This window comes from Phyllostomus hastatus, unplaced genomic scaffold (genome assembly GCF_019186645.2).
Source record: "Phyllostomus hastatus isolate PE091 unplaced genomic scaffold, TTU_PhHast_1.1 phas_scaffold_46, whole genome shotgun sequence".
Taxonomy (NCBI): domain Eukaryota; kingdom Metazoa; phylum Chordata; class Mammalia; order Chiroptera; family Phyllostomidae; genus Phyllostomus; species Phyllostomus hastatus.
The window spans coordinates 38,660,305-38,686,153 of NW_025334032.1; the positions used below are offsets into that span (position 1 = coordinate 38,660,305).

The 25,849-nt window shown below is 51.7% G+C and overlaps 1 protein-coding gene across 1 annotated transcript in view; it reads right to left on the bottom strand.

Moving 5' to 3' along the window:
• Nucleotides 1–711: 711 nt before the first annotated feature.
• The window catches only part of TRAPPC11 (trafficking protein particle complex subunit 11), a 33,484-nt gene continuing 8,346 nt past the window's right edge, over nt 712–25,849 (bottom strand). Inside the window, exons 8-30 of the mRNA XM_045821613.1 lie at nt 24,008–24,104; nt 22,202–22,335; nt 21,393–21,540; nt 19,243–19,336; nt 18,461–18,540; nt 18,281–18,359; nt 18,144–18,198; nt 17,671–17,816; nt 17,190–17,251; nt 16,723–16,855; nt 16,112–16,242; nt 14,330–14,485; nt 12,736–12,923; nt 12,469–12,617; nt 12,187–12,308; nt 11,531–11,650; nt 10,141–10,206; nt 9,879–10,035; nt 7,239–7,350; nt 6,363–6,454; nt 5,262–5,395; nt 3,870–4,037; nt 712–1,704 (exon numbers count right to left, since the gene is read on the bottom strand). Of these exons, the coding sequence (XP_045677569.1) occupies nt 1,660–1,704; nt 3,870–4,037; nt 5,262–5,395; nt 6,363–6,454; nt 7,239–7,350; nt 9,879–10,035; nt 10,141–10,206; nt 11,531–11,650; nt 12,187–12,308; nt 12,469–12,617; nt 12,736–12,923; nt 14,330–14,485; nt 16,112–16,242; nt 16,723–16,855; nt 17,190–17,251; nt 17,671–17,816; nt 18,144–18,198; nt 18,281–18,359; nt 18,461–18,540; nt 19,243–19,336; nt 21,393–21,540; nt 22,202–22,335; nt 24,008–24,104 (2,668 nt within the window). The 3' untranslated portion in view covers nt 712–1,659. The remainder of the gene's footprint in view (nt 1,705–3,869; nt 4,038–5,261; nt 5,396–6,362; nt 6,455–7,238; nt 7,351–9,878; nt 10,036–10,140; nt 10,207–11,530; nt 11,651–12,186; nt 12,309–12,468; nt 12,618–12,735; nt 12,924–14,329; nt 14,486–16,111; nt 16,243–16,722; nt 16,856–17,189; nt 17,252–17,670; nt 17,817–18,143; nt 18,199–18,280; nt 18,360–18,460; nt 18,541–19,242; nt 19,337–21,392; nt 21,541–22,201; nt 22,336–24,007; nt 24,105–25,849) is intronic.

Genomic DNA, 25,849 nt, shown 5'->3' on the forward strand with positions numbered 1-25,849 from the left:
TGCCAGTGTGGAAATTACAGCCCAGAATTCTTAACGGCTGTTATTAGGCAGCATGTCAACTGGGAGACTTTTAATGTTCTGGGTGGAGATACAACATGAGCCGTGAAAGAAATGACTGAATTAAAACCCAAGTGAAGACTTTTTTTTTAAGATTTTATTTGTTTATTTTTAGAGGGGAAGGGAGGGAGATAGACAGAGAGAGAGAGAAACATCAATGTGTGGTTGCTGGGGGTTATGGCCTGCAACCCAGGCAAGTACCCTGGCTGGGAATCGAACATGGGACACTGGTTCGCAGCCCACGCTCAATCCACTGAGCTATGCCAGCCAGGGCTTAAGACTCTTTTTTTTATATAAATTAATTCAGTGACTACTCTTAAAGATTTTATTTATTTATTTTTAGAGAGGGAAGGGAGGGAGAAAGAGAGAGAGAGAGAGAAACATCAACGTGCGGTTGCTGGGGACCCGGCCTGCAACGCAAGCATGTGCCCTGACTGGGAATCGAACCTTCGACCCTTTGGTTCACAGCCCGCGCTCAATCCACTGAGCTACGCCAGCCAGGGCCCAAGTAAAGACTCTTCACTTCAAGTAACGTGAACGAATTCAGTCCTCTGTGCTCCACGCCAACTCATACGTGTGTTCCTAGTGAAGGTGGTTTCACGGAACTGAAGTCAGACGGGCCCGAAAGAAAGAAAAGACGTACACAGGCACATCTGAATGAGAACGTGTTTATTTACAGCCTATTTCCTTCTGACAACTCCTACACTCTTCAATAAAAATTTCCAGAAAATCAGGTTGTTTTAAATTAAAATGTTTAAACAAAGAAAATTTTCACAATATGATTTTTATTTACACGAGTTTTTAAGAGCCTTAAATGGTTCTTTTCATACTGCACAAGGTACCGAAAAGCTTTTATTTAGACCTTGTATCTTTTCCAAAACCCTGTATGTGGGAAGCGAGGCTGGTCGCCAGACCCTTGCCGCCCCCCAGATGAGGCTCCGGCTCGCACTCGGGCACAGACCTGCCCTACGGACAGTCCACGCTTCGGCCGGGAGCCGAGCCCACCCGGCAGGTTTGGGTGGTGAACAAAGGTGTGTTTCAGACAACTCACACCGCTCTGATTAAAAAAGCCTTCTGGAAGCTTTCTGGATCCATCCCACAATCGCTCTCCGTTCCTGGGTAGGTGCCAGGAGCACACGCTGCATTTATGAGGGTGGACGGCCTCCAGTTCGGCCAGCTTGGAAGGGGACTCCTGGGGATGCGGGACCCGGCGGGGGGGGGTGGGGGGGGGGCAGCCGCCGGTGCATCCCCTCTCCTCGTCCGGTCGCACTCGGATGCTTAGTTTTCCTCTGACACTGCACGTGCAAATCACTCACCGTCAGAAGCACTCACGATTCACAAAGTGACTTTCAACAGTAACGGGGCTGACAGCCTTTCCTGTCCCACTGGCGGGCGTCAGATATCGTGAGACTGAGAGACTGCGACAGAGGACAGACTTCTAATATTTTATGCCCAAGTTCCTCTGAACAGCTGGCACAACACCCATGAAAAAATAGAACAAATCAACTTTCACCAGGATCAAAGCTACAGTTCAGAACGAAAACTCCTAGGACTCCATCCGTCCGACCTCTCCGCAGGCGCAGCTGGGGGCCGTCGGGAAAGTCAGGCAGCGGCGATAGAGGCGTCGTCCACAAGCCGACCCTGTGGCTTTAAGGAGGGGAACAAAAGGGGTTCATTCACGGAAGAACAGGGACCACATGAGCTCTATCAGTTGAAAAGATTCTGAAATTCTTGAGGCTGTTCACAAAAACAGCGTAAATGTGAGCAAACATCAAAATAAAACACATCCGCCTTTCGCCCGCGGTCTCCCGCTTCACTCGCACCTGCGGACAGCGCCTGTGCGCCTCGGTCCCTGTCGCCGCCCACCCTGTGCCGACACCTCCACCTGCGGAGGCTGCCCCGGTCGCTACTGCTCTCTCCGCCTGGTGCTGCAGCAGCTGCTGCCGACCTGCCACCGCGGGCAGGGGTGGGGACCGGGGCGCCGCTCCTGCTCCAGTGACAGAAGCATTATTCTCTCCTTCTCTTTCCTCTCAGGGCCCGCCTGGGGCTCAGGCTACGACAGACAAGCTCCCGGAGACTAAGGCCTCCCAGCAGTCCGCTGGAGAACCAGCGAGATCCCCAGTGGACGCCGGGCTGCCTGACGACGAACGCTGCGAGGACCGAAGCGGCAAGTAAGGACAAGTGTCTCCCTCGCTCAAGGCTGAAAAAACGTGAAGCATCGCATCAGACAAGTACAGGCTGGGAGGGAGGGGAAGGCACCATGACCGTCTTCAGGTGTCAAGTCTCTGGCGGGTCAGCAACGCCCCAGAGCCAAGTAGCTAAAAAAGAAATTACTGCAAACGGCTGTATGTCATCACGCAGACGTACTCCGGCAGGCCTGTGGGGACAGCAGGAGAGGGACGGGGCCCGGGACTGGAACAGGAGACGCCACCTGAAGCCCCTGGTGGAGCTCCCAGCACAACGACTCCTGCAGGGGCCTGCGGTGAGCACAGCCCCCGTGCACTTGGGGGGGTTGCTGTGAGGCTGGCTGTGTGCATGTGTGCATGTGCATGTGTGTATGCCTGCATGTCTACACACATGTACACGCGTGTATGTCCGGCCTCTCGCACTCAAGGCAGGCACAGAACGCACGGCAGGACAGGTGCCCACTCTCTGCCCTCGTGTGGCATTTAGAGCCGATGGAGGGGGCTCCCTGGCAGGAGACCCTGGACACCGCAGTGGACGGGCGACGGAAGACGACTTCGGACTGCGGCCGGGTGGGGCGGTTTGCAGAGCCACCGCTGCGTGGGGAGCGCGGGCGCCTGTCAGCTGTGAGTCCGAAGCAGGCTGAAGCCAGTGTTTAAACACTGCACACCTAAAACCACGAGTCTGGCTTTCTTCCCTTTTCCTTTTTTTTTTTTACAATTTAAAGTACAGACAAATGTAGGGGCTTGGAAGGGTTAATAAAATGACTTTTCGGCAGATACAAAACAGCGTCTAAGTCAGGAAGGAGAAAAGCCAGGAGAACCATGAAGGACACACTAACAGAGACTGGTCGTAACATCAAATCCCAGACGACACAAACGGGCCCAGCTCCCCAGACCTGACAGACACGGAGAAGGAAACAGCCCGCAAGGCAACTGGCCGTCTCAAAGCGGGGGATTCACCGAAGAGAAAGAGAGTGTCCGTGCGTGCTCATGAACACTGAGCTGCCGGACGTCCATGGGAACCAGACCGTGGGGAGGGGTGGCCTGGCCCCGGGGCCCCGGCGGCGGGCGACGCGCAGAAGCAGCAGGGGCTGCGCGGACCACCTGCGGCCAATGCACTCGCTCACACACACACACACACACACACACACACGCACGCACCACGGCCGTCCGCGTGCTCCCCCACCGCAGGGCCTCGGAGGGGAAATGGAGACACTAACCCAGAGTGCAGTTTCCGACAGGCGGTCCTTTTCAGAAAGACCCACATCCAGTACCACACAGTTAAACGGAGAGAATTAGGAAAGTTCAGGACTAAAAGTCAGTTACAAACGAACTACAGTTTAAAAACATGCTTCACTGAAGCCAAAGAAGGAAACGTGTTTAAGGACACTATGAGGATAAATCATTTACCTGAGGGAACAGAAATCTGTGGAGTGAGATCCTATACGACAACAGTAACTTCACAGAAACGAATATCAATGTGGCCAGATTCAGTAATACAGTAAAAGCCAGAAGTGTAACTGTTAGTCTCAAACTACCGTTTCCTGATGTCCACATAAAAGCGTCACCTCCCGTCCGTTTTCACGGCAGTAACCGCGGCGGCAGGAAACGCGGCGGGAGCCTCACCTTCACGAAGATGCTGGTGGGGATGAAGCGCCGCAGCAGCTGGTGCGTGAAGCCGGGGAACCTCAGCAGGCTGATGTGGAGCGAGGGCAGCTGCTGGCACCCGGCCGTGAGCGGGTAGAAGTTGTACAGCATCTCCTGCGCGGTGCCGGGCAGGATGCGCAGTCGGATCTAAACCGCGAAAAGCAACAGATCGCCAAACGCGCAGACCTGCGGCGCCCGCCTTGTCACCCCAGCTGATCCACAAGTGACCGGACGCCCGCATCTCTCTGGTGACGCGTTCTCTCCTATTCCATCTCCCGGTTCCCAAATGGGGGGCCGAACCAGTCAGGGGCCAGGACCACACCGGTAACACGTGTACAAAAAAATGTGTGCGTGATTTCTGTCCTGCCAACATCTGAAGGGCAACATGCCGGCCTAAAAACGAGACCACCGGACGGATCAGTGTGTTCTGCGCAGTAAAGCAGACCAGGCGGATTTCACCACCACAGAAGTTTCGGGGTACTTTGTAGAAGGGTACCTCCGTAAACACGGTGTCCACACACCACAAACTGGTCGTTTCTTGTGTTTTCTCGGAGGGATTTTACCTTCGTGGTAAGCTAAGTGACTTCCGGGGGAAAAGGTGCTTGGAAATTTTTAACAATACTTGCAAACAGAACATGAAGTGGTAAGATTTGGGTATCTCATGTTACCCGAGTACCTTCAAGTTAACAGGTGAACGAGGTCAAGGCGCTCAAGAAAAGCTCGCTCACATGCAAGTAAGTGCATGCAGGTGCGTCACGCGCCGAAGGTAACGTGCGCACACGTGTGCACCAGCCTATCGGAGCCAACGTCGCCCCTGCTGCGTCGGCTGGAGTCAGTGGGCGAGCTCGGGGCGCACTTCACGTGCAGCTCGCCGCCGTCTGCACCGCCCAGCCGACAGCACTGGGCACACGCGCAGCTCGGGCGACTGGTCAGGGCGGGTGCTTCTGGGTGATACGGCGTGTCTGTTCCTCTAATTATGTCCTCAGCAATAAAAAGTACCAGCTGACTACCACAACACCTCTGAAAAATTTCACTGATAGTTCAGAGGAGAACTGGGCTTTTAATACGGGTAGTTACACCCCCAGGCCTCCAATTAAAAGCCAAAAAGACACACACACAGACTCAGTAGCAATCAAAGGGAAATCGCCGATTTTCAGGAAAAAGAACCTACGTGTGTGATCTCGGTGTGAAGAGGCCCACCCACTGAGTCCACCTCTGTAACCAGGTGTACTTAGTCCACACAAGGGACTGACGGTTCCCAGCCACCAGAGTTAGGGGACCGCAGCCCGTCCGTCGGTCCCGCTGCCCAGCTCCCACCCCCCGGCCACACTGCGGTGTCTGCACGCGCAGCCCCGCGGGACGCGGCCCCACCTGCTTGAGGCCAGAGAACATGAAGGCGTCACTGGGCTCCACGGAGATCTCCACGTCCTGAACGAGGTCAGTCGTGTTCTGCAGGTGGTACCTGACAGGCAGCGACTCCCTGACACGCCCGAAGGGTGGCAGATCTGCGGAGGAAGGGACACGGTTCTCTCCGGTAAAGGCAGGCTCACCACGTTCGTGTTCCTTCTGTGAACAAGGCTCGTTCCACAAGACACGGGCTCATTTAGATTAGCAATGCTGCCGCACTCCTGCTAAGTGAGAAATGTTCTGCTCGTACATTAGCCACGAGACCATGATGAAAAGAGGTTAAGAAACACCCAAGTCTCCTTCTGAAAATGACTGACTTAGGGTGTGTGCCATCAGGAGCTGAATTATATTTTAGGAGTAATTTTTAAAATCTACAAGAGGTTTTCCTAAGTGTCAACCAAGTTTCAAAAAGGAATGACAGATATTATGTGTCTCTTGATAGGAGCACAGGTATTCTCCCCAAACCTCAACCTGGGTCTGACCACACCTACAGACCTAGCTGCCGCTTTACAGGGACAACGAAACACCTGAAAACAAGGCAACGCGACCAGCACAACCCAGACCATGGCAAGCTCTGCAGGGAAACTGAGGGGGCAAGGAAATGAGGGGAGGGTCGTGGGCGGAGGCGGCCGTGGGAGGAGGCGGCCGTGGGAGGGAACAGGCCTGCCTATCGACTTCACAAGTGCCGGCTGCTCCGCAGAGACCTGAGGCCAAACCACAGGGCAGGGTCCACGGGGAGCATGTCAGCACTGGAACCTGGTCACGTTAGGATGCTTCTGCTGATTTTCAAAGTCACGATAATGGTATTGTGATCACGTTTAGATAAATAACCACCCCTCTTACAGACACACACGGAAATGTTTAGAGACAGAACTACGTGTGGAACTGCTTGTAAATAACAGGGGCAGGCAGCGCAGAGAGAGGCGCCAGTAGAGGAGACTGGTCGCCGTGCACCGTCGTACACATCCGGCCTTTCCCGTAACGAAGAGGTTTTAGAAGCCGTAGGAGCCACGACAAACGTTCCCCTTGGGGCCTCTCCCTCAGACCGACCGCTCACGCCCTTACCTGCGTTCACGTGCAGGGGGATGCTCTCCACGATCACGTGCGGCAGGGTGACCACGGTGCTGACGACGGGAATGTCGGGCGCGGCGGAGGCCCTGCGGCGGGAAAGGGCGTCTGTCACGTCCAGGGTTCACGGGGGAGGTCAGGGAGGCAGGGACGGAACGAGCACGCTCACCAGCCGGTTCCCCGGGAAACACACACCCTGCATTCCCCACAACCGCGCTGGTTGACAAGGTAATGCTGTGACAAGGTAAGAGCTCTCACATCCCCGTTTTTTCTGACCACTTCTAATTGGCCACTCCAGAGCCCCAGCTCGGGCTGCCTTCCGGTCCCAGCAGGGGGAAGGGAGGGGCTCCCGCCCGCGCACACCAGCGACCACAGCGTGGGGCGGTGCGGTGACTGACACACCATCACACACACCATCACACACACCATCACACGAGGACAGCCTGCGGAGGAGCCCCAGGGCACTTCGCCAGCAAGCGCACCGTCACCTCCAGGCCACGGGCACGCAGCGACCTCACGGCAGCTCCAACCGTCCTAACACTCTGTGGGTCCCTCGGGGATTCCGTGCGGACAATCTCACCGACCGCAGACAAGGGCGGTGTCTCTTACGCTTGTAACGGTCCTATCACCACAATTAGTTTGGCTAAAACGTCACCAGGATACAAGTCACTTTCATTGTGACGAAACACAAATCAAAGTTTGATTATCCTATCGAATCCCTGTTTATCTGACTGACAGTCGGTGACGGCCCGGGACCCCCAGTGCCCTCTCCGGGACCGACGGAAGTGCTCTACTGCTAAACAACAGTGACAGATGACAAAGGCGTCAGTGCAACACGGACGTGAAGACAGGACCACGCCGACAGCGCCTTACCTCTTCCAGGAGACGATGTAGTGCCCGGTCGCCACTCCGCCGTCGCCAGTCCCGGCAGCCGGGCAGCGGAGACAGAAGCACTCGCTGGCGCTCTCCCCGGTCTGCAAGACAACTGCCAAGGCCCGCCGTGTCAGCCCGCGCCCCGGCCCACCTCCGCGAGGGGCCTGCCTTGAGCGGCGCCCCGGGAAACGGACACCCCCTACACGTCACTGACGGAGACACGGCCACCGAGGCTCGGAGACGCCCGATGGCTCCCCCGTCACTGGGTCCCTACCCAGTGCGCCTGCGGGTCCAGCGACACGCCGCACGATGAAAGCAGGGGAGGCACCGGTGGGGACCCGTGAAAGGGAGGAGTCTGGAGTCGGAAAAGTACCTTTTGACGATTATTTTAATCTTTCCAAATGATTTCATGTCTCCAAAGAGAGCATTTCACAATAGGGAGAAAACCCATAATTTCAGTGTGACCCCGGAAGGCGCGCAACACGTCACTCTAGAAGGTATCTGACCTTCCGGATAGACGCGTCCTGCTGACAGCTCCAAGTGGAGGTGCGTCCTGTGGTGCCTCGTCACTGCCCGGCGCGGCTCTCACCCCCCGGTGCACGCAGGCGCGCCTCTCGCCACTGTCACGGTGAGTCTGACAGCCGGGTAAACGCTCCTGCAGACCACGCCCTCCCTGCTTTCAGCCTGCCACAGCCCGCAGGGCCTGTCACCCGCTCAAACGCCAGCTGGCAACAGTGCCCGTGTGAGGCCAGCTTCCGCAAGCCTCTGAGCAAAACCTCGCAACGACAGTGAGGTCTCTGAACATTAAGTAGCTGTTCTTAGGGCTTTCCAATGAGGAAGACTGTGACAAATTCACGGTTACGATTGTGGGTAGGTACCAGAAATGAAAAAGGTTAAAGAGCTGGATTAAACTTTACTTGAACTAACTCCTCGTAAGTAATTTCTAAGGACTAGGAAATGACAACGTAGCGAGGTACGTAAAACCCACCTCAATGCCAACCTCTAAGAGCAGCTTCTGCAAAAACCCGGGGTGTTCACACTAAATCCCCCGAAGTCCTCCCTAACTGTAAGAAGCCAACCCAATCGACCACGTGCTTTAAAGGCTAACATCAGGGTTAACCACGGGCCTCGGAGAACGGTGGTTTTCAATGTGCCAATCACACAGCTCACGGCGCGTCGCCGCTGGTGTCCCTGGAGGCGGCAGACAAGGAAAGGCCACCCCTCCCTCCCCCCAGGTATGCACACCTCGGTCCCAGCACCTTCACGTGCTCCCGCCCACAGCGAAGAGGACTTCGGGGACGCCATGACAATAGGACCTTAAAACGGGGAGATCACACTGGATCCCTGAGCTGCGCCCAGTGCGGTCCGTCACCAGGGCTGAGAGAGGGAGAGGGAGAGGGAGGAAGGTGAGAGAAAGATGCGAACGGAAGCGGAGGTCACGCAAGGAGAGGGGGAGACGCCACGCAGCTGGCTATGGGCCCGGGGGGAGGAGCCACGAGCCAAGGCCTCCAGTGGCCCCGCAGCTGCAGCAGGCCAGGGGAGGACCTCCCGGAGCCCAGGAAACGCAGCCCTGCCGACACCTCGGTGTGAGGACTTCCGACCACGAGGATTTTAGGACGATAAAACCTGGCTTTTACTATCTTAAGAACTGGACATTACTCATGAATTTAATAAAGACTGATGAACCAGGATGAGGCAGACAAAACACAGAGGAGGCAGTCACAGCGCAGGCTCTCGAGGGGCACACCACGGGGCGGGGAGCCCGTCTGTGCAGACACAGCGACATCGCGGTGGGAAGTGCCGCGACAGCAGTGCGCCACGACCCCTGACCCCCGACCCCCAGGCGGGAAGGAGACAGGGCGCTCGGCTCTGCAGGAGGGGAGGGAGGAGAGGAGGCCCAGGCTGGGAGAGCAGAGCTCAAGGGAGAGGGGCCGGTGCAGAGGCAGCAGAGGCAGCTGCAGGGGGAGCGGAGCCTGCCCGGGAAAGGTCTGATGTGCCGCGGCCGTTTGTGAAGAAGGAATGACAAGTTCCCAACCGCCTCCTGAGGAACCCAACTCTGGAGCGACAGGAAAGGTAGACGGAGGGAGGAAATGGCCAGGAGGCGAGGAGGTGAGAAGCTATTTCAAAAGGCCGGTGGGAGGAAGCGGGGGCCGGTGAGGATGGCAGCGAGAATGGGGGCAAGCAGCCAGACTCAGAGGCATGGAGCCAGGGGACCGGCCACTCCTGGTGAAGGCACACGCAGCCGGACACGCAGCCAGACCCGCTCACCACGGGCTGACAGGTGTGCACAGAGGGTGAGTAAGGCCTGTGGCATCGCATCATCGCCCGACCAGAACAACACTGAACGAGACGACGCTATTCCAGGACCTGCTGCACTGTTTTACTTTCTGGTACACTTTTCAAAAAGTAACTTCCTTATAGTAGCAAAAATCTGATTTTTTAAAATAAGGTATCCTCAAACTGTAAATGATGCCAATCCCACCTTAATTCTAAGTGTTTTTGCTTCTGTGAGCATGAGTCTCAAGGGCCCTCCCTCACCAAAGGCCAGCTCTTTCACTGCCACCCCACGCAGACAGGTGCACACGCACGCAGGCACACAACTGTCTCCTGCTAGTGGAGTGCGGCGGCCCCCGTTCTCACCTCTGTCCAGCTGCGACTCGGGCTGATCCACGGGCGTCATGGAAGGCGCCAGCTGGAGCTCGCTGGACGCGATGGTGAGGGGCCAGGGCGAGGCGCTCAGGAGGTCCGTCATCAGGAGGAAGGGGATGTCGGCGTAGACCCTCTCCAGGTGCTCGAACTGTCAGAAGCGAAGACAGAAGGCCCGTCAGGACGACGCATGTCCGCTGCGCGTTTTCCCATCGGTTTCCCCAAGCGATCTCCGACGCGCCGCACGGGGACCTACCTTCGTAGAAACAAACTTAACGGCAACGTCAAACGGAAAGACGGTTTCGATCGTCACGGTTTCGTCCTGCAGGAAAACGTGAAAGGCACGGGCAACAGGTTTCTAAATCGTAACGGGACACAGAGCTTTAAACACGGAAGGCATTCAAAACAATTTACGTAAATAATCCCAATTTTGGAGTAAGAAGCTAGGATTTTCCCCTAAGATATCTGTCAACATCCATGCAGAGAGACCAGACTACTTTTTCTGATCAATTACCTTGTGGTATTATCACCTCCCTGCCAAGGGCCTTCTCACAGATCACTCCTCTCAGGGTCGAGAGAAGGCGGGTAGGGCAGGCACCGTCACAGGTTACAGCGGGGGGAGGAGCGAGAGGCCCGGGAGACTGTGAGTGACTGGCCCTGGGCCGCAAAGCAGGGGTGCCTGGCGAGCACAGACTCTGGGCCTCCTTTCGTCACCCTGACTCCAGACGAGTAAAGTAACGCTGATAATAAGTGGTGCAACGCGACCGTGTTACAACCGCTACACCCGTGTTATGTAGCGCTCCTAACTCAAGCAAACGCATGCCATTATCACCGCCATCTGAAGATGAAGCTGTCACTTCAAGTGCTGGTAAGTGCCAGAGGCAGAAGCTGAACCCCTGTGACCCTGGAGCCCGACTTAAAACCGACATGCTGTGACATCTCCTCTCTGGAGTCTGTTCAAACAACGGTGGGGTTATTAATGTCTGGAAACAAACACCCTCCCCGTGCGTAAAAAACGCAGGCTGGAACGCCAGAGCTGGGTTTCAGTCCTGGCTGGACGCACACTGGCCGCGTGGACCGTGGACGTGGTGGCGGTGTGGCCCTGGGGACGTTACGTGGTCTCTCTAAGTCGGCTCCACAGTCCTCACGGGGCTGCTCTGATAATCGCACGGGGTAACACACAGAAAGCACTTCATGATCTGCCCAAGTATCACCACTGTTACATGCTTCAAATGACTTCCTCTTTCAAGATCATCAAGCTAACTTTTCACAAGCATAATATTATCTCACTATACACTATTACATATATAATAATATACAATGTTTCAAGCCAGCTGACAGAGTTTATCGAACGTGTGCCTTCGGAAAGGAGCAGACGGGTTTAAAGTCTCACGACTTGTTCGCATGAGACCTCAACCCTCTGATGCTCTGTGAAAAGCCACACTGGTCAATTTTCTAATACTGGCCCAATGAATGCCTTATTATATTGTTTATGATCAATCGAAATGTGTTAGAGAGTCAACAGATTTCAACTGAAATTGTAACAGACTAGAAGCCCCTAACTGCTTGTTTTACCAGTAAGCTAAAGTGGCACAGTAAGGAACACTGCACACGGGATGCTTCGGGAGCAGCTACGGAAACAATACCTTGTGACACTTGCAAACAATCTCCTTGTCCTCGATGGTGGTGTTGATCAGGTAAGACACGTACACGAGAAACATCCTGGAGCCCACCGTTCCACAGCGCACGTACAGGGTTTTTTCCAGCTGTAACGACGTTTAAGTGCTTTAACTTAGTCACCACCACAGAGCCCCATCTGACACACATTCCAGGACGACGTTCCCACCTAGTAAAGCTGACTGCGCCACCTGGCTAGATGCCTGGGCACGTTTTACAGGCCGGTCCTGCCGCGGCGCACGGCGGGATCCGCACCGCTCCGTCTTCCTGCCGCCGTTACCAGCCTCCCAGGGGCTCTGGGGGTTTGGTGTGGAAACAGACGCTTACGGGAACACGGTTTCACTGAGTCACAGACTTCGTGTCGTTTCGTTATTCAGTGTTATCTGGTCATGTTTACCAGGCAACCAGTTCTCTGTATCAGGGTCATTTGTTCCAAAATCCTCTGTATAAAAGCTGCTTGAGATGCCTGACACGCTCAGATGTAAAATGTGCCCAAGCTCAGTCACGTGCGCAGTCTCGGGAAGCGCTACTCGAACGCTCTGCAGCTCACGACACGTGAAACCCCAGCTAACGCCACCGCCCCCCCACCCCCCGGCCCGACCCGACCCCCGCCGACCGAGCTGACCTGCTCCCCGGGCTGCAGGTCCCCGACGGGGATGTCCGTGAGCAGTGCGGGGCAGGACTCGTCGCACAGCTCCGTGCCGCGCAGGGTCACCTGGGTCTTCTGGGTCAGGTTGGCGTCCTGGCCTGAAAGCGTGCACATCGCAGTCTGAGCGTCCAGAGAGCCGAGGCGCCACGCTCGCCACGAGCAGCGCTGCGCCAGGAGCGCCGCTCAGAGCCGTGCCCCCCACGGGCTGCCCGGGCCGACACGCGGAGGTGACGCCCCCGGCCCGGCAGGACCACTCACCGGGCTTCAGGCCGGCGGTGAGCTTCACGTCTCGGATGGGGCTCTTCTCCTGGGACCGCACGGTCACCACCAGACAGTACATCTCGTTCGTCAGGGCCGGAGGGTCGTGTCGCAGCTGGACCGAGATGTTCGGAACTCGGGAGATGATCCTTTGGGGGGAAACCGTGAAGCTAAGTGACCGACTGTCTCAGAGACCGAGTTCCTGACACGCAGAATTTAAGAGAAACGAGACGACCTTCCCCGCCCGGCCTGGCCCGGCCGACTCACATGGTGCTGGCCTGGACCACGACGCTGTCCCAGTGAACCTCGCTGTCGGGGAGCCTGGGCCGCCTCCGGAAGGAGCGCGCGGCCTGCAGGGCCTCCTGGGACGAGGCGGCGTCTCCTCCGCCGCCCTGCCAGCTCAGGACCACGCAGCGCCCGGTCTCGTGGCCCAGGACCAGGTCCACAGAGGTGATCTGGAAAGAGGGCGTCTGTCAGAAACGTGGGCTCGCTCCTGGGCGGCGCCAACCCTCCCGATGCCTCACATCCCACAGGGCTGGCCTGTGGAGCCCACCCAGAGCCCCGGGGTGACGCGGGTCTTGTCCCTCCACCTCTCAGCGGGGACACGGGCTCGTGGCACGCCGGGTTTCCACTGCTCTGCCTTCCGGCAGAGATGAGCGCCTGGCCCTCGGGCTCAGCCACTGGCCGCCAGGGCTGCAGCACCCGGGCAGGCCGGACCCTGGGGGGGCTCGCGGACGGTGGGCCGAGTGAGCGGCACCCACGTCTGCAGAGCCAGTCGGCCACACACTCGGAGCCTCGCTCCCTGGTCTCCCTGACGGCGTCTACAGGGTCGGCAGTGAAACTCTCTGCTGGTCACACAGACGTCCTTCCAACTGAATGCACTAACAAAGTACGCAGAATAGTACTGATTCTGACTTACATCTGGCGGGCTTCCTTAGGTTCCTTATAAAAAATGTGTAATTTAGTCAAAATCATGAAGACCTTTTTAAATGAACACTCAAGCAGCTCTGGATACTGGCTAATACTAAATCCCACAGCTGCACAGACACGGCTGTGGGAACACCAGTCGTGCAGTCTGGTGTGTCCACCCCGGAAACAGGTCCCGAGCGCACGCCCGCCAGCCACGCTCATTCGTGCCGTGGACACAGTCCCCTTGTGGGCGCTCACTACGCACCAGTCACCACTGCAAGCAGTTCACGCTGACTCGCTCCTTCAATCCTCACGAAACACTAAGGGAAGTCCTGTCACTGCCGCCACTGTACAGACAATCAACTGACACACCAAGGGGCAAGGAGCCGCCCGGGCCCCCAGCTACTGAGCTGAGGGCGGAATTCAAACCCACAAGGTTCAGCGCCGAGTTCACGCTCGGCAGAAACGGGACTTTCACCACCTATATGTCTGAAAGGCATTTTAATTACCGACGTTACACGGATTCTTTCCAATATGTGTCTTCACTTTTTCTTCAAAAATATGCAATCAGCCATGTTGAGACATCAAAACGATATAAATCTCCAGACTGAACTGTCACGTTATACAAAACATAATTGCTATATTATATAATATACGCATTTTGTTTAAAATTCCTTAAGGGGCCGCGTCACCACTAAAACAGTCAGGTTGGTCTCACACACTAACGGGAACGACATCTCACACACACACTGAGTAGAGAGGCCAGCCGCTGAGCACCGTGCACAGAGTGTTCTCAATGCAAGGAGGCCTCCCAGGCCGTCACAAAGGGCCTCCCTTGGAGGGTCCAAGCGGCACATTTTTACTTAATCAACGTCTACATTATTTCAAAGTTTTCTGACACACACACATACTTTTATCATTTAAAATATCTCAGATAAATTACGTAACTAACCTCAATTTTCTTCCCCACGTCTTCGGTCTTGGCAATGAACTTGAACAGAAACTTCCTTGTTTTCCCAGGAACCAAGCACATCCTCCCCTGCGTCGCGTTCTCCAGAACCTCACTGGCTCGGGACGCTTCCTGGATCACGCAGAGCTGGTCGTACTCCTGGAAGAGAGGGCAGCGGAGCGGCGGGTGACGCACGGCACGCGCCCAGCGCGCTGGATGGAGCCCGGGAGGCTCGCCTCCACCAGCACCGAGGCGTCACGAAGGGTCACGGACACACGCACGCTCTGTGTGCGCTGCGGGCACGTATCCACACCCCGCCGCCGCCCGAGCAGGGGGGGCAGGGCCAGCTCACGGTGCACACGAGCTGGAGTCTGGGAACATCGGCCCTCCCGTTCCCAAATGGAGAAACGCACTGGGTGCTGTCGTCTTTTCTTCAACAGCCTTCTTGTCCTGGGCTCCTGTGCCACCACAGCGTCTCGTGCGTCTCGTCCTCCCTGACTGACGGCAGCTCCCTTCACAGGTCCTGTTAAACCCTCCCTCTTGTCTCCTTACACGCGGAGGTCCCCCACATTTCAGTCCTGGGCCTCTGGGCCTCCTTGCCTCTCCCGGCTCACGCCGCTGCAAAGCTACTCCTCGCCCGCCTAGGCTGCACCTCTGCTGTGTGCTGCTGCCCACGAGAAACCTCTCGTTCCACCTGAGACTGTCTGTCTCGTGGGGGTGTGTGCCAAATCATCACAGAGATGAACCCTCGCCCCACGAAGCCCCTCCTTGCCCCTTCTCTCGTGCGGCTGCTGCCTTCACTCGCCCGTAAACAGGTAAACAGAGTGGGCCCCTCTGCTTGCTCACCGCCACGCGTGTTGTCCACGCTCGGATTCTCACACGTGTTGGACCTTGATCTCCATTCTGAAAACCGCCTCTCTTTTCCTTAGCGTGCCTCCTGTGACTGCACTTCTGGCCGGTGACCCGTAATTCAGACCCCACCACCGTCCCAGGCCATCATCGGTGAGTCAGTCCTGGCCCCTGCCCCCCCAGTGCTGATGTTTTCATGGGGCTCACATATGCTGAATGTTTTCAGGGTCACCATAGTACTAAGAATATTGTAACTCTTTCAGTAAGTGCATGTTGGGTAAAGGCTCGATACCCTTTCTGGGCGACCAGAAGGTAATTCTCTATTAAGGGAACCTACAACTGGAACAGCTGGAACGTAACCGAGTACTTGACTAGAACACCACACTACGAGAGTGCTCAAATGCAGGAAATTCTGCAGGAAAGAGCTGCTTGCCCGTGCGTGTGCACCGAAAGTGTCCAGCCGGGTCAGGAGGCCAGCGGCGACGAGCCCTGGGCAGCGGAGGAGGAGGAGCAGTGCACATTCACGTGGTCACACATCACTCACGTCCGCCCCAGCTCAGTTACGTCAGCACCAAACACACGGCGGTTCAGTAACGCAAAACTAGTGTCAGTGCGAGACCGCAGAACAGTTTTGGAAATTATATTCACTCTGAATATCTCATTTGAAATTCAGGTTGAATATTTAAAAAATGCACAGACCAAGTTCTCAGGGTTTACAAGCATGGGATGGAAAACCAACGTAGCAGGGACAACGTGAACTCTGAATGGCTGACACAGAAGCTGAGGACTGTGACCACGCCACCTGTCATTTGTTACTGCGGAGTCACCGAGACCTGGCGGTGACGAAGCTCAGTCCCCCAGTTGGACGGGAGCCAGGCCGAGGCCCGCGCGCGCGGTGAGCACGCGGTAAGCATGCGCTGCCGGGAGGCGCCGTACCTGGTTGTTGAAGCCGACGCAGAGCCTGGAGAACCGAACGGGGTGCGGACAGTCGGCCCGCAGGTAGACGTCCAGCTGCACAGGGACGTCGACATGGAAGCTCGGGGCGTGGAACTTGGCCTTGCACTGCACTGGAAGTGAACGAACAGGCCGCGTCGCAGGGCAGGGTGCACACTCAGGGCACCCGTGGGCCCCCGCCCCTCCACCCTGCGCATGCTCTGCAGAACGGACACCCCCAACACACCCCTAAACGGGCTGCAGTGGCTCTGGGAGCGACACTGACACAGCACTTCAGAGGAGAAAGAACCATTCTGTTACTTTTGATTTATTTCGAAACACCTGCCCTGGGCAGTAAAGCAAAAGCCTTCTAAACAAGAGTCTTTCCAAATGTGTTTCACAGAACACCTGAACTACAAATGAACACAGTCAACTTAAGACAGAAACTATTTAAAATTTTGATCATCGGTGGGGAAAAGGTCGGTTTCCCTGCCAAAAGGACTATACTTTGAAAGTGCCTTCTCTGGCTTTTACGATTCTTATTCTGTACCTATTTGTTCTGCGGAAACAAGGATGACTCCCCTGAGATAACAGTGCAGATGCTGGCTACCCACCAAACGGCACGAAGTCCTGGACTCCGATTGTGAAAACGTTGCTGCCGGCCAGCGAAATCCGGTCCGCCCACAGCTTCTGCGCTGTCTTCACGGCCAAGGCATCACAGTCGGGTTCCGGGTCAGGACTTTCATTCTGCACCAACACACAGTGGAACATTCGCTCAGCCAGTTGGAAAGTATGTATGAAGGGATACAGAGCTAAGTATACACAGCCTTAGGACTTATTTTATGTGCAGCATCCCAGCCCTGGCCGCTGTGGCTCACTCAGTTGGGTGGGTGTCACCTGCAAACCGAAAGGTCACTGGTTCAATTACCGGTGAGGGCACATGCGTGGGTCCGGGATTCAGTCCCCACGTGGGGCACAAGGGGCAACCGGTCAGTTTCTCATATCGATGTTTCTCTCCCTTTTCTTCTTCCTCCCTTCCCCTCTCTCTGGAATCAATAAAAAAAAAAAGATTCCAACCTACCATTAAAACATTTATGAGGTTCTTTTCTATCCGAGATTTCTGGTCATCTTTCAGAGTTGAAGCTAATATGAAGGAAGAGGGGAAAAAACTAGAAATGTAAGACAGGCAAGTATGTCCACTACCTGCCCCCATTTAAGGTACTAAAATATTGTAGAATAAACATCTCTGCTAAACGCAATTCCAGAAAATCCAATGACAGCATAGCTTCCTAAAAGTTAGCCCCAACACTTCATATACCTCCACCTGCAGTCTACGTGAAAAGTTATCTTATGCCACGTTTTAAAAAGGCAGAAGAATTTTGTTTTCCCAACTATGACAAGTTCCATGGAAGGCATGAGTCCCTTCACTGCACAAAGTGACCTGTACATAGTAAAAGCACCACCAGATTCGTGAGGCAATTATAATTCTTCCAGTTCTGAGAGCTTAACGTTGCTACACGAGCTTAACAATGCAGAGTTTTCCTGCAAGAACATCAAGTGACCTCTTCCGAGGAGTTCCAGGGCGTAGGTAATGTAATCTTTCAGCTGGGCCATGAGGTAGGCGCACTTCAGCGCCGTGGTCAGGATGGACGTGAGGAGCGTCCGCCAGCCCTCGCTGCGGTAGTCACACATCACGTAGTCCAGCAACCTAGAAGGCGGCGGAAGGGAGGACAGGCTGACGCGTGGCCCGAGAAGGGGCTGCCGAGTTCCGGAAGAGGACAAAGCGCTTCGCTCGTTCTACGTAAACTCCAGAAAACTCTGCTGCAGCCGCTGAACAGGCATTTTCACATCTGGCTACGTGTGAGGCGGCCCGAGACTTTGAAAATGACCGTACTAGTAGACAGCACTTGAGAAAGCATCACAGCAATGGAGCTGACTAAAGCAGAAATAAGTATGGAAGTGATAAATACAATTCCTGTTGTAATCTTTCATTGAGGAAGTCAGAATACTTGTAAAAATAGGGACTAGGACTCACTTCAAAGCTTTGGTGTAATCCTTTGCATAGTAATATTCCTCTCCCATTTGAACCACTGTAAAGGAAAGGAAAGTGTATGTACATAATTTAAAATGATTCACACTTGGATGAAACTGTGGCAGGTTACGACTACATACTTAGATGACTCTTCATTCTTGGACACTTATACTTCTTAAATTGTGCAACAGCATTGCTCAGAAGAGTTATTATTATTTCCTGTTAAAAAAAGATAAAGTGTGAAACATTCCAATAAAAATAATCTACTGTTTTCCTTGAATACTGCAAAAAATAGTTGACATTGGGAAAAAAAAACTTACGGAGTGAACAACATTTCTCTCCCTCAGCTGAACGGCAAGGATTCCCACCCTCTCTTTCTCAGGATCCGAAAGATCAAAACCTGCACCAGGTAAGACACAACCCATTTTAGACGGCTCATTTACATAAGTCCTTCACTGAACACTGGGTGTGTACATTCCTTGAATCCTGTAATATGATGTATTCAAAATTCCTAAACATTCTAGAACTTTAAAAGACTCTGGGAGATGGCTGCTTTGGCGCAGTAATTCTCCGTGAGCTCTGTTTGAAGAGAACATCACTGAGCTCGGTCTTCCTTGGCCGGCTGGGACAACCACCTGAAGGACAACGCCAACATCATGCTCTACACACAATACACTTCCTGGAGAGTCAAGAAATAACTCCTCAACACTTGCTACAGAAACTGCCCAAATTAAGTAAGTATGTATCAAACACAAAAAAGATGCAGAGACATTATTTTTAAGATGGAACAAACTAATGCTATTTAAAATGTCAAATAAATCATTAAAGTTAACTGGAATGAAAATAAATAGACCAGAGTGGCTTAGTAATTGTGTTGTTTAAGACATCCAAACATAAATATTTTAACCATATCACATCTTTAAGTTATTCTGAGATGCAGTGATACCAACAAAACATTGTAAAAATTAAAAAACTGAAAATCTTTTTAAAAAGTGTTTACAAAGCACACATTTTCACCTCAACAGAATTTGCTTGTTATGACAAAATTGTGACAGCAGCTGCTGCCGTGAGAGGTTCAAGGGCAGAGGGAAAGGTGACTTACTCAGCACTCCTTGTCGCCATGACCTCTGTCCATAGAAGTCAAGGGCGCCCGTCGGTGTTTCCAGGGGGTCGGGGCTGGGGTACGCGACGGAGGCCTGGAAATGAAAACAGCCCTGAACACACAAGTTCAGGCAACCCGCCACAAGCCGCCTCTCCCTCAGTTCCGACAGAGTAAAAACGTGTTCGTGAATACCAATGCCGAACACATGCAAGTATCAAAGATGTGACTGGTTCAACGTAAATTAAATTCTCACAATGTTTCATTCAATGGTCAGGGGGTCTCAAAACAATCAGACTGAATAAGTCAAGCTGATTCTGACACAGGAGTGCAAGGCACAGCGAGTCTTCGCACAACCTCCCGTCACTGTGACGCTGATGCAGCACCGCGGGACCTCACTGCTGTTCACACCGGTCCCCGCTCCGACGCCCTAGGGAGAAGATGGCCTCACTGCGCAGCACCCAGCTCAAAGCCGCGGACGCCGGCGACCACGCTAAGTGAGGACGTGCCGGAATTTCTTTACGTTATCTTTCTACCTTTGCTATAATAACCCAGTGAAAGATATTACAAATTATGACTGATGTTTATTCCATATGTACCAGTGCTTCTTGTGCAAATGAGAAGAATGCTATAAGGAGTTTTTTAAAGAGACACTATTTTCCTTGCTTGTCACTTGTGCTGAAGTCCTGATTTTGGTGGGGCAGGGATACTTTTGGCATGAGAATTTACAAATTTATACTGCTTTATTTTTCTTTTTCATAACTTTTCTCCTCTGAAACCAAAATGTAATACAAGTACGTTGTTGAAAACTGCAGAACACAACCAAAAGGATTAAAATTTAAACTACTTATCAGCCTACTGCCACTGTTAACAATGTGCAGATGATTCTCCGGGTTTCCGTGGAAACATTTAGTCATCCTGTCAACTGGAATAATTTTTCACCCCGCTTTTTTCATTTATATGTAATCTGTATATTTCACCATACCATTAAATATTCTTCTAAAACATTATTTTCCATGGCTGCTTGCTGTTCCATATTTTAATAAACTCTCTGTAGTTGCTCTTCTTGTTATTTCTATATTACATTACAATTAATAAATCTGTCAGAACAACTTTACAAATAAACCTCAGTACTTATCTCTTAAGATCTCTCTGCTTTAGATTTCTAGAAAATGCAATTCTGGGTCAAAAGATATACATGATTTTGAGGTTTCTCAAATTATTATTTGACAGAAATATTTATTTTATATTCCAGCCAGTGTTATTTTTAATGCCCATTTCCTCATATCCATATAAAACCTAGTCTTAAAACTTTTTAAAATACTGTATTCAAAATACAATATGCCAAACTTTTACAATATAAAACATGCAATGAAGTTATAAGTCATATACAAATAACGTGGTAGAAAATAGTCTAGTTATATTATGATTTAAGAAAAAATCCATACATTAAAGTACTAATATGCAAACTGTTCATGAAACAGTTTTTAAATAAGTACTATTGACAATATTCAGCTATCTTCAGAGAAGAAAACTGCAAACTGTAAGTGAAAATAAACTGACATAACTATATGAACGAAAATGAATTTACACATACACACCACGTTCTTTATTTTAAGGTGCTAATGGGGAACCTGGTATCTAAACACAATCACCGATGAGAAAGGCAACATGAAATGTCGCATCTAGGAAACCATGCAACTGACAGTAGGTCTCACACGGATGATTGAGCGTTTTCCCCAGAGAAAATCCGCAGGAAAAGGAAGGAGTCCTCAGCTGGTGAATCACACAAAGCACACGCCTTCCAGTTCCCGCGGACGGGACCGCAAGAACACCCCGCTGGATTTACGGTGTGGCACCGCCAGACTGTGGCTTTTAGTTTAAAGTAATTTTCTCTTGTCTAAATCACTGGCTTACTGACAGTCATCAATCAGTTCCTCAAAGAAAACCTGCTCAGGTCACGGGCGAAAACTGAGTACTCAGGTGAACATGGAGCACTCGGGCTAAAGCTAAAAATAACTCTAATTCCTGAAAAATAAAGAAAGGCTGATTATATGCAGCTGTAATTACCCACGCCGATTAGTTTCCTCTGCTTCCGGGAGACAAGGACCCAGGTTCCCGAAGGCCAGAGCCCACGGCAGGCGGTGACTTACTTCGTGCTCACAGAGCGTCTTCGCCAGCTGCTTCCGCTCCTGGGCGTAGTGTGCGGCCTGCTGGTAGTAGAAGCCGGGGTTCTGCGTCTGAATGGCTGTCAGCCCCAGCTTAATAGCTTCATCGAACAAATCTCCAAAGGCTTGGAATCTAAAGAGGAAAACAAAAATCAAGAAATTAAGAAAAAAAGTGAATGAGAAAGGAGGAGGAAAGAAAATGCTTAGTTTTGTAATTATTCAACCTGGAACCATATCGTAGCCTCAGCGACTGCATTAAAATGACACGACTGATGAACTGTGTTATCAGTGGGATTCCTTGTGTAAGCACTAGTACGCACTGATTAACTGTAGGTAACAGAGTCTGTATCTAAGGCAACCTCTCAGTGCTGGCAAGCCTGTATAAATACACGCCCAAGCTGAATGTCAAAACAGTCCCCTCCACTCCAATACATCCATGTTTCTGGGAACTATTCCATTTTAGCAAGTTTTAAGCATCGGTCTCAAATAGGAAGTTCCACGTCAGCAGGCAGTTTTTGTTCACTGCTGTGTTCTCAGTGAACCTAGGAGCACGGCAGAAACTCAGTAAATACGTGCTGAATGAGAGAGACAGTACCCTGAATTAACCGATTCCCATCAAGCAACTGTATGAATCAACATTTACTATTACTGGAAACGTACTCATACACAATCATTCAAGACCTACTTATGGACAGTATCTTAGCTCCACTTAGAACCAAAGCCCACGCTGATCCCACCCCCCCAACCCCCAGGTGTCTCCTCAGACCCCCCCGAGAGTGCGACCTGAGACGTACTGCTTAGCCATCCACGCGGCGTGCTCGAAAGACAGCTCCGCGCTTCCGATTTTTTTCTTGCACAAGTCGATGTGTTTCCGGAACTGAGCGATGGCGTCCAGTGGGGTGTTGTGCTGAAAACACAGCCTGCAGATCTGCAAAATGCACAACCAGCCCCGGAAGAAAGAGGGAAACCCGAGTCAAAAGGCGTGTTCACTTAGACACGCGTCAACTTGGAGACCAGCTTTGGAGAGACCGCCGAGTTCCCGTCCCCGCCGTTCCCTGCGCCGGCGCTCGTGTTCTCCGGCAGCGGGGCGGTGCTGACACCAGGTGACATCCCCTTGGCAGGTGAGACACAATTGTCCAGTATGGTACTGAGTCTATTCTGTACCTTAGAAAAAGCCTCGTAATAGTATCAAGTGTATGCCCAACGAAGAACATAAAGACGGGCAAAAGTCAAGTATCGCCAACAGATGGCTAAGAAGGAACAGGTTAACTTTCAGCTCTCCAACTGCCAAAGAGCTAAGGTTTTCTACAGCCCAGCAGACCACCGTGGACTCCGCGTCAAACAAGGACTACGGAAATTCTTAACAACCTTTGGCTGGGGATTCTGTTTCAGAACGGTAATAATGTATCCGTATGCAGGGTAAAAGGGAAAACAACAGAAACAAAGCCTACATTTCCTTCCATATAGTTATTACCAGTTTTATTTGTTAGGTAGGAAGAAACAGTTGAAAAGTGAAGCCCCGCCCCGGCCCCTGTCCCTCAGCCCTTCTTTCCAGAGGCAACCGGCGCCCAGATCAGGTCTCATGACACAGTCCATGCACAGACAAGTGTGTGTGTGTGTGTGTGTGCACATTCCCATATACACTATTATTCTTATACAGATAGCGCCTCACTAAATATGCTTTGTGCCTCACTTCTTCACCTAAAAATCTATCTTGGATCTCATTTCTTATCAACAGATGGAGTTGCCTCATTCTTAAGTGTTGTGTAATAGTCCATAGTTTGGAATTATAATTTATATTAACCAGTCACTTATTTCTGGGTGGTTTCCGATCTTTTCCTATCACAGGATATAACAAATATCCTCATACGTGTGATTTGCGAGTCTTAGCACAGATGCCGGATAAATTTTCTGAAATGGAATTGCCAGGCCAAGGCAACATCTACCCACTCTAAACATGTCGTCGTTGCAGAAACAGTCTCTACAGAGACTGGGCCAATGTCCACTTACAGAAACCATGAACGAGGTATCCACCTGCCCCACATCACCAATCCAGCGCCAGCCCTCTTCAAAGACGGAGAGACGGAGAGTGCAAAGACTAAAGCAAAACAAACAGCCCTCACTTGCCTTCTGGGAGCATCTATTTCTGCCATATACCATCTTAAAACGCAGAAATACCATGCACAAAGTTTGCACGAAGGCGAACAGAGACACCCTTCCCAAGGCTGTGCCGTTAAACCAAGGAAGCCTCCCACTGTCTGAACACACTGTGTCTTTCAAGGTTCAGTAATTGGCAGCTTTTGTCTCACTCCTTCCTGCTCCCACGAAAAAACAAAGACAAGACCCCCTGGAGGAGTTCTCCAAAAACAGCATCGCTGTAAAGGAGAAGGCCGTCACCCCTAAACTCAAAACCAAACTTCATAATGAGGCTGCTGCTAAGCACCAGGCCCCCCCCGCCCCCCGGAGATAAAGGGCATGAAAAACGATCATAATTCATCAAATACTTTTCAGAGCAGGTAATTAATTTTGGTTTTCAGACTGTAAAAAGATAATCTGATCATTAAAGACAAATTCTCCTTATTTGGAATTATGACTATTACCTTGTAGTTTATAAATCCTGCCATCGTCTTAATTTCCAGGATATTAGTTTCATGGGCTCTCAATTCGTGTACAAGATTATAGGCGGTCCTGTAATTCCTAAGAGACACATGAGGAAGGTGGTTAATTATGACATAAATTAATTTTAAGAAAAGAGTACTCAAAAAATTATTAAAAATAACGGAGACAATGTTGAGTCAACATTTCTTAGCACTTACCAACTTAAAACATACATGAGGGAGACCCAAAAAATCCCGGGATGTATTTATAAAAAATTGTGTATTTATTCTTGCATGTTTAAACTTCAGTCACCTTGAAAGTAGTCTCTATTTGATGCAACACACCCACTGAGACATTTTCTCCACTGCTCAGAACAGTTTTTGAACTCACTGATTCTGATGCCTTTTTGTGCTTCTGCTATTTTTTGTTTCACCTCTTCCTCATCCGCAAAATGTTTCCCTTTGAGGGCTTTTTTCAGCCACGCATACAAAAAAATCACTTGGGGCGAGGTCAGGTGAATAGGGAGGGGGAGTCAAGCTGTTTTGGGTAAAAAACTGCTCACCACTCAGCACAGTGTGGGCAGATGCACTCATACATCATCCATCATGCATGAAATGGGCAAATGAGTTGAAAGAGTCTTCAACACAGCCTCTCACAACAATGCCAGCTGGTGCACTGACACAGATGGGTTCCTAGAGCACGCGCCTAGTGGGGGAAGCCTGGACTACTAGGGGCCTGTCCTCCAGAAGATAATTCCATTTTTTTAGGTCCCCCTCATGTGTACTAATCTCTGATTTCCTGGAAAGTACTATATTGATTAATGTGCAAAAAGATTCAATGGCTTCTAAGAACAGCACCATCGTGTGCAGATTATCATGTAATTAACACCTGTCACTAACAGAAAATACGTTGGAAAATGAAAGTAGGGTGGACAGTTGTCCAGAGTTAATTTATTTTTTTTCCAAGAATGGACATTCATAGAGCACTTTTAATCTTTTTTTTTAAGATCTTATTTATTTATTTTTAGAGAGGGAAGGGAGGGAGAAAGAGAGAAACATCAATGTGCGGTTGCTGGGGGCCGTGGCCTGCAACCCAGGCATGTACCCTGACTGGGAATCGAACCTGTGACACTTTGGTTTGCAGCCCTCGCTCAATCCACTGAGCTATGCCAGCCAGGGCTCAGAGTTAATCTAAAAATTAGCATTCTGTTAAAAAGTGGTATTTTTTAAAAGCATCAACATGAGCTTCCCAAACAAAGAGAAACTCTGTTAGGAAAGGCGTTATCACCCAGGACAGGTCAAAGGCTCTCAGACCCAGTGTCTCCGCAAGTTACGCGGCTCTCACCGGTCTGGTCACAGGCCAGAGGGGACACGCCCTCCGGGTGGCAGGGGCTGAGGGAGAGACGGGGGAGAAGGGAGATCCTGGCAGAAGGAGGCCCACCCTGATCACGGGAGGCAGCGGCAAAATCTCAACAGTCTCCTCCAAAGAAGACCGTGCTCCTAACCTGCGCAGGCACCATCTCTCTTTCCGGAATGACGTTTGAGCACGACTGGAGCGGAAGGTTTTTAAGTAGTACTACTGATTAAAAGTGAACTACATTAAAGCCAGCTATCATTATCTGAAGCCGCTGAGATTCAGAGAACAGAGTTTGGTACTTAGCACCTCAATAATAACACACACACACAGGTTTCTGTAATATTTCTCTGAATACTAGATGCACTTTCATTTACTTCTCTATTTCTCTCCCTGGACACTCAGCTTGTCCCCACTTTAGGATATGCTGCTGTCTTTTATCCCTTTGTTACACTGCCACTGCAATCTTCAAGAACTGAGGTAAAGCCAGA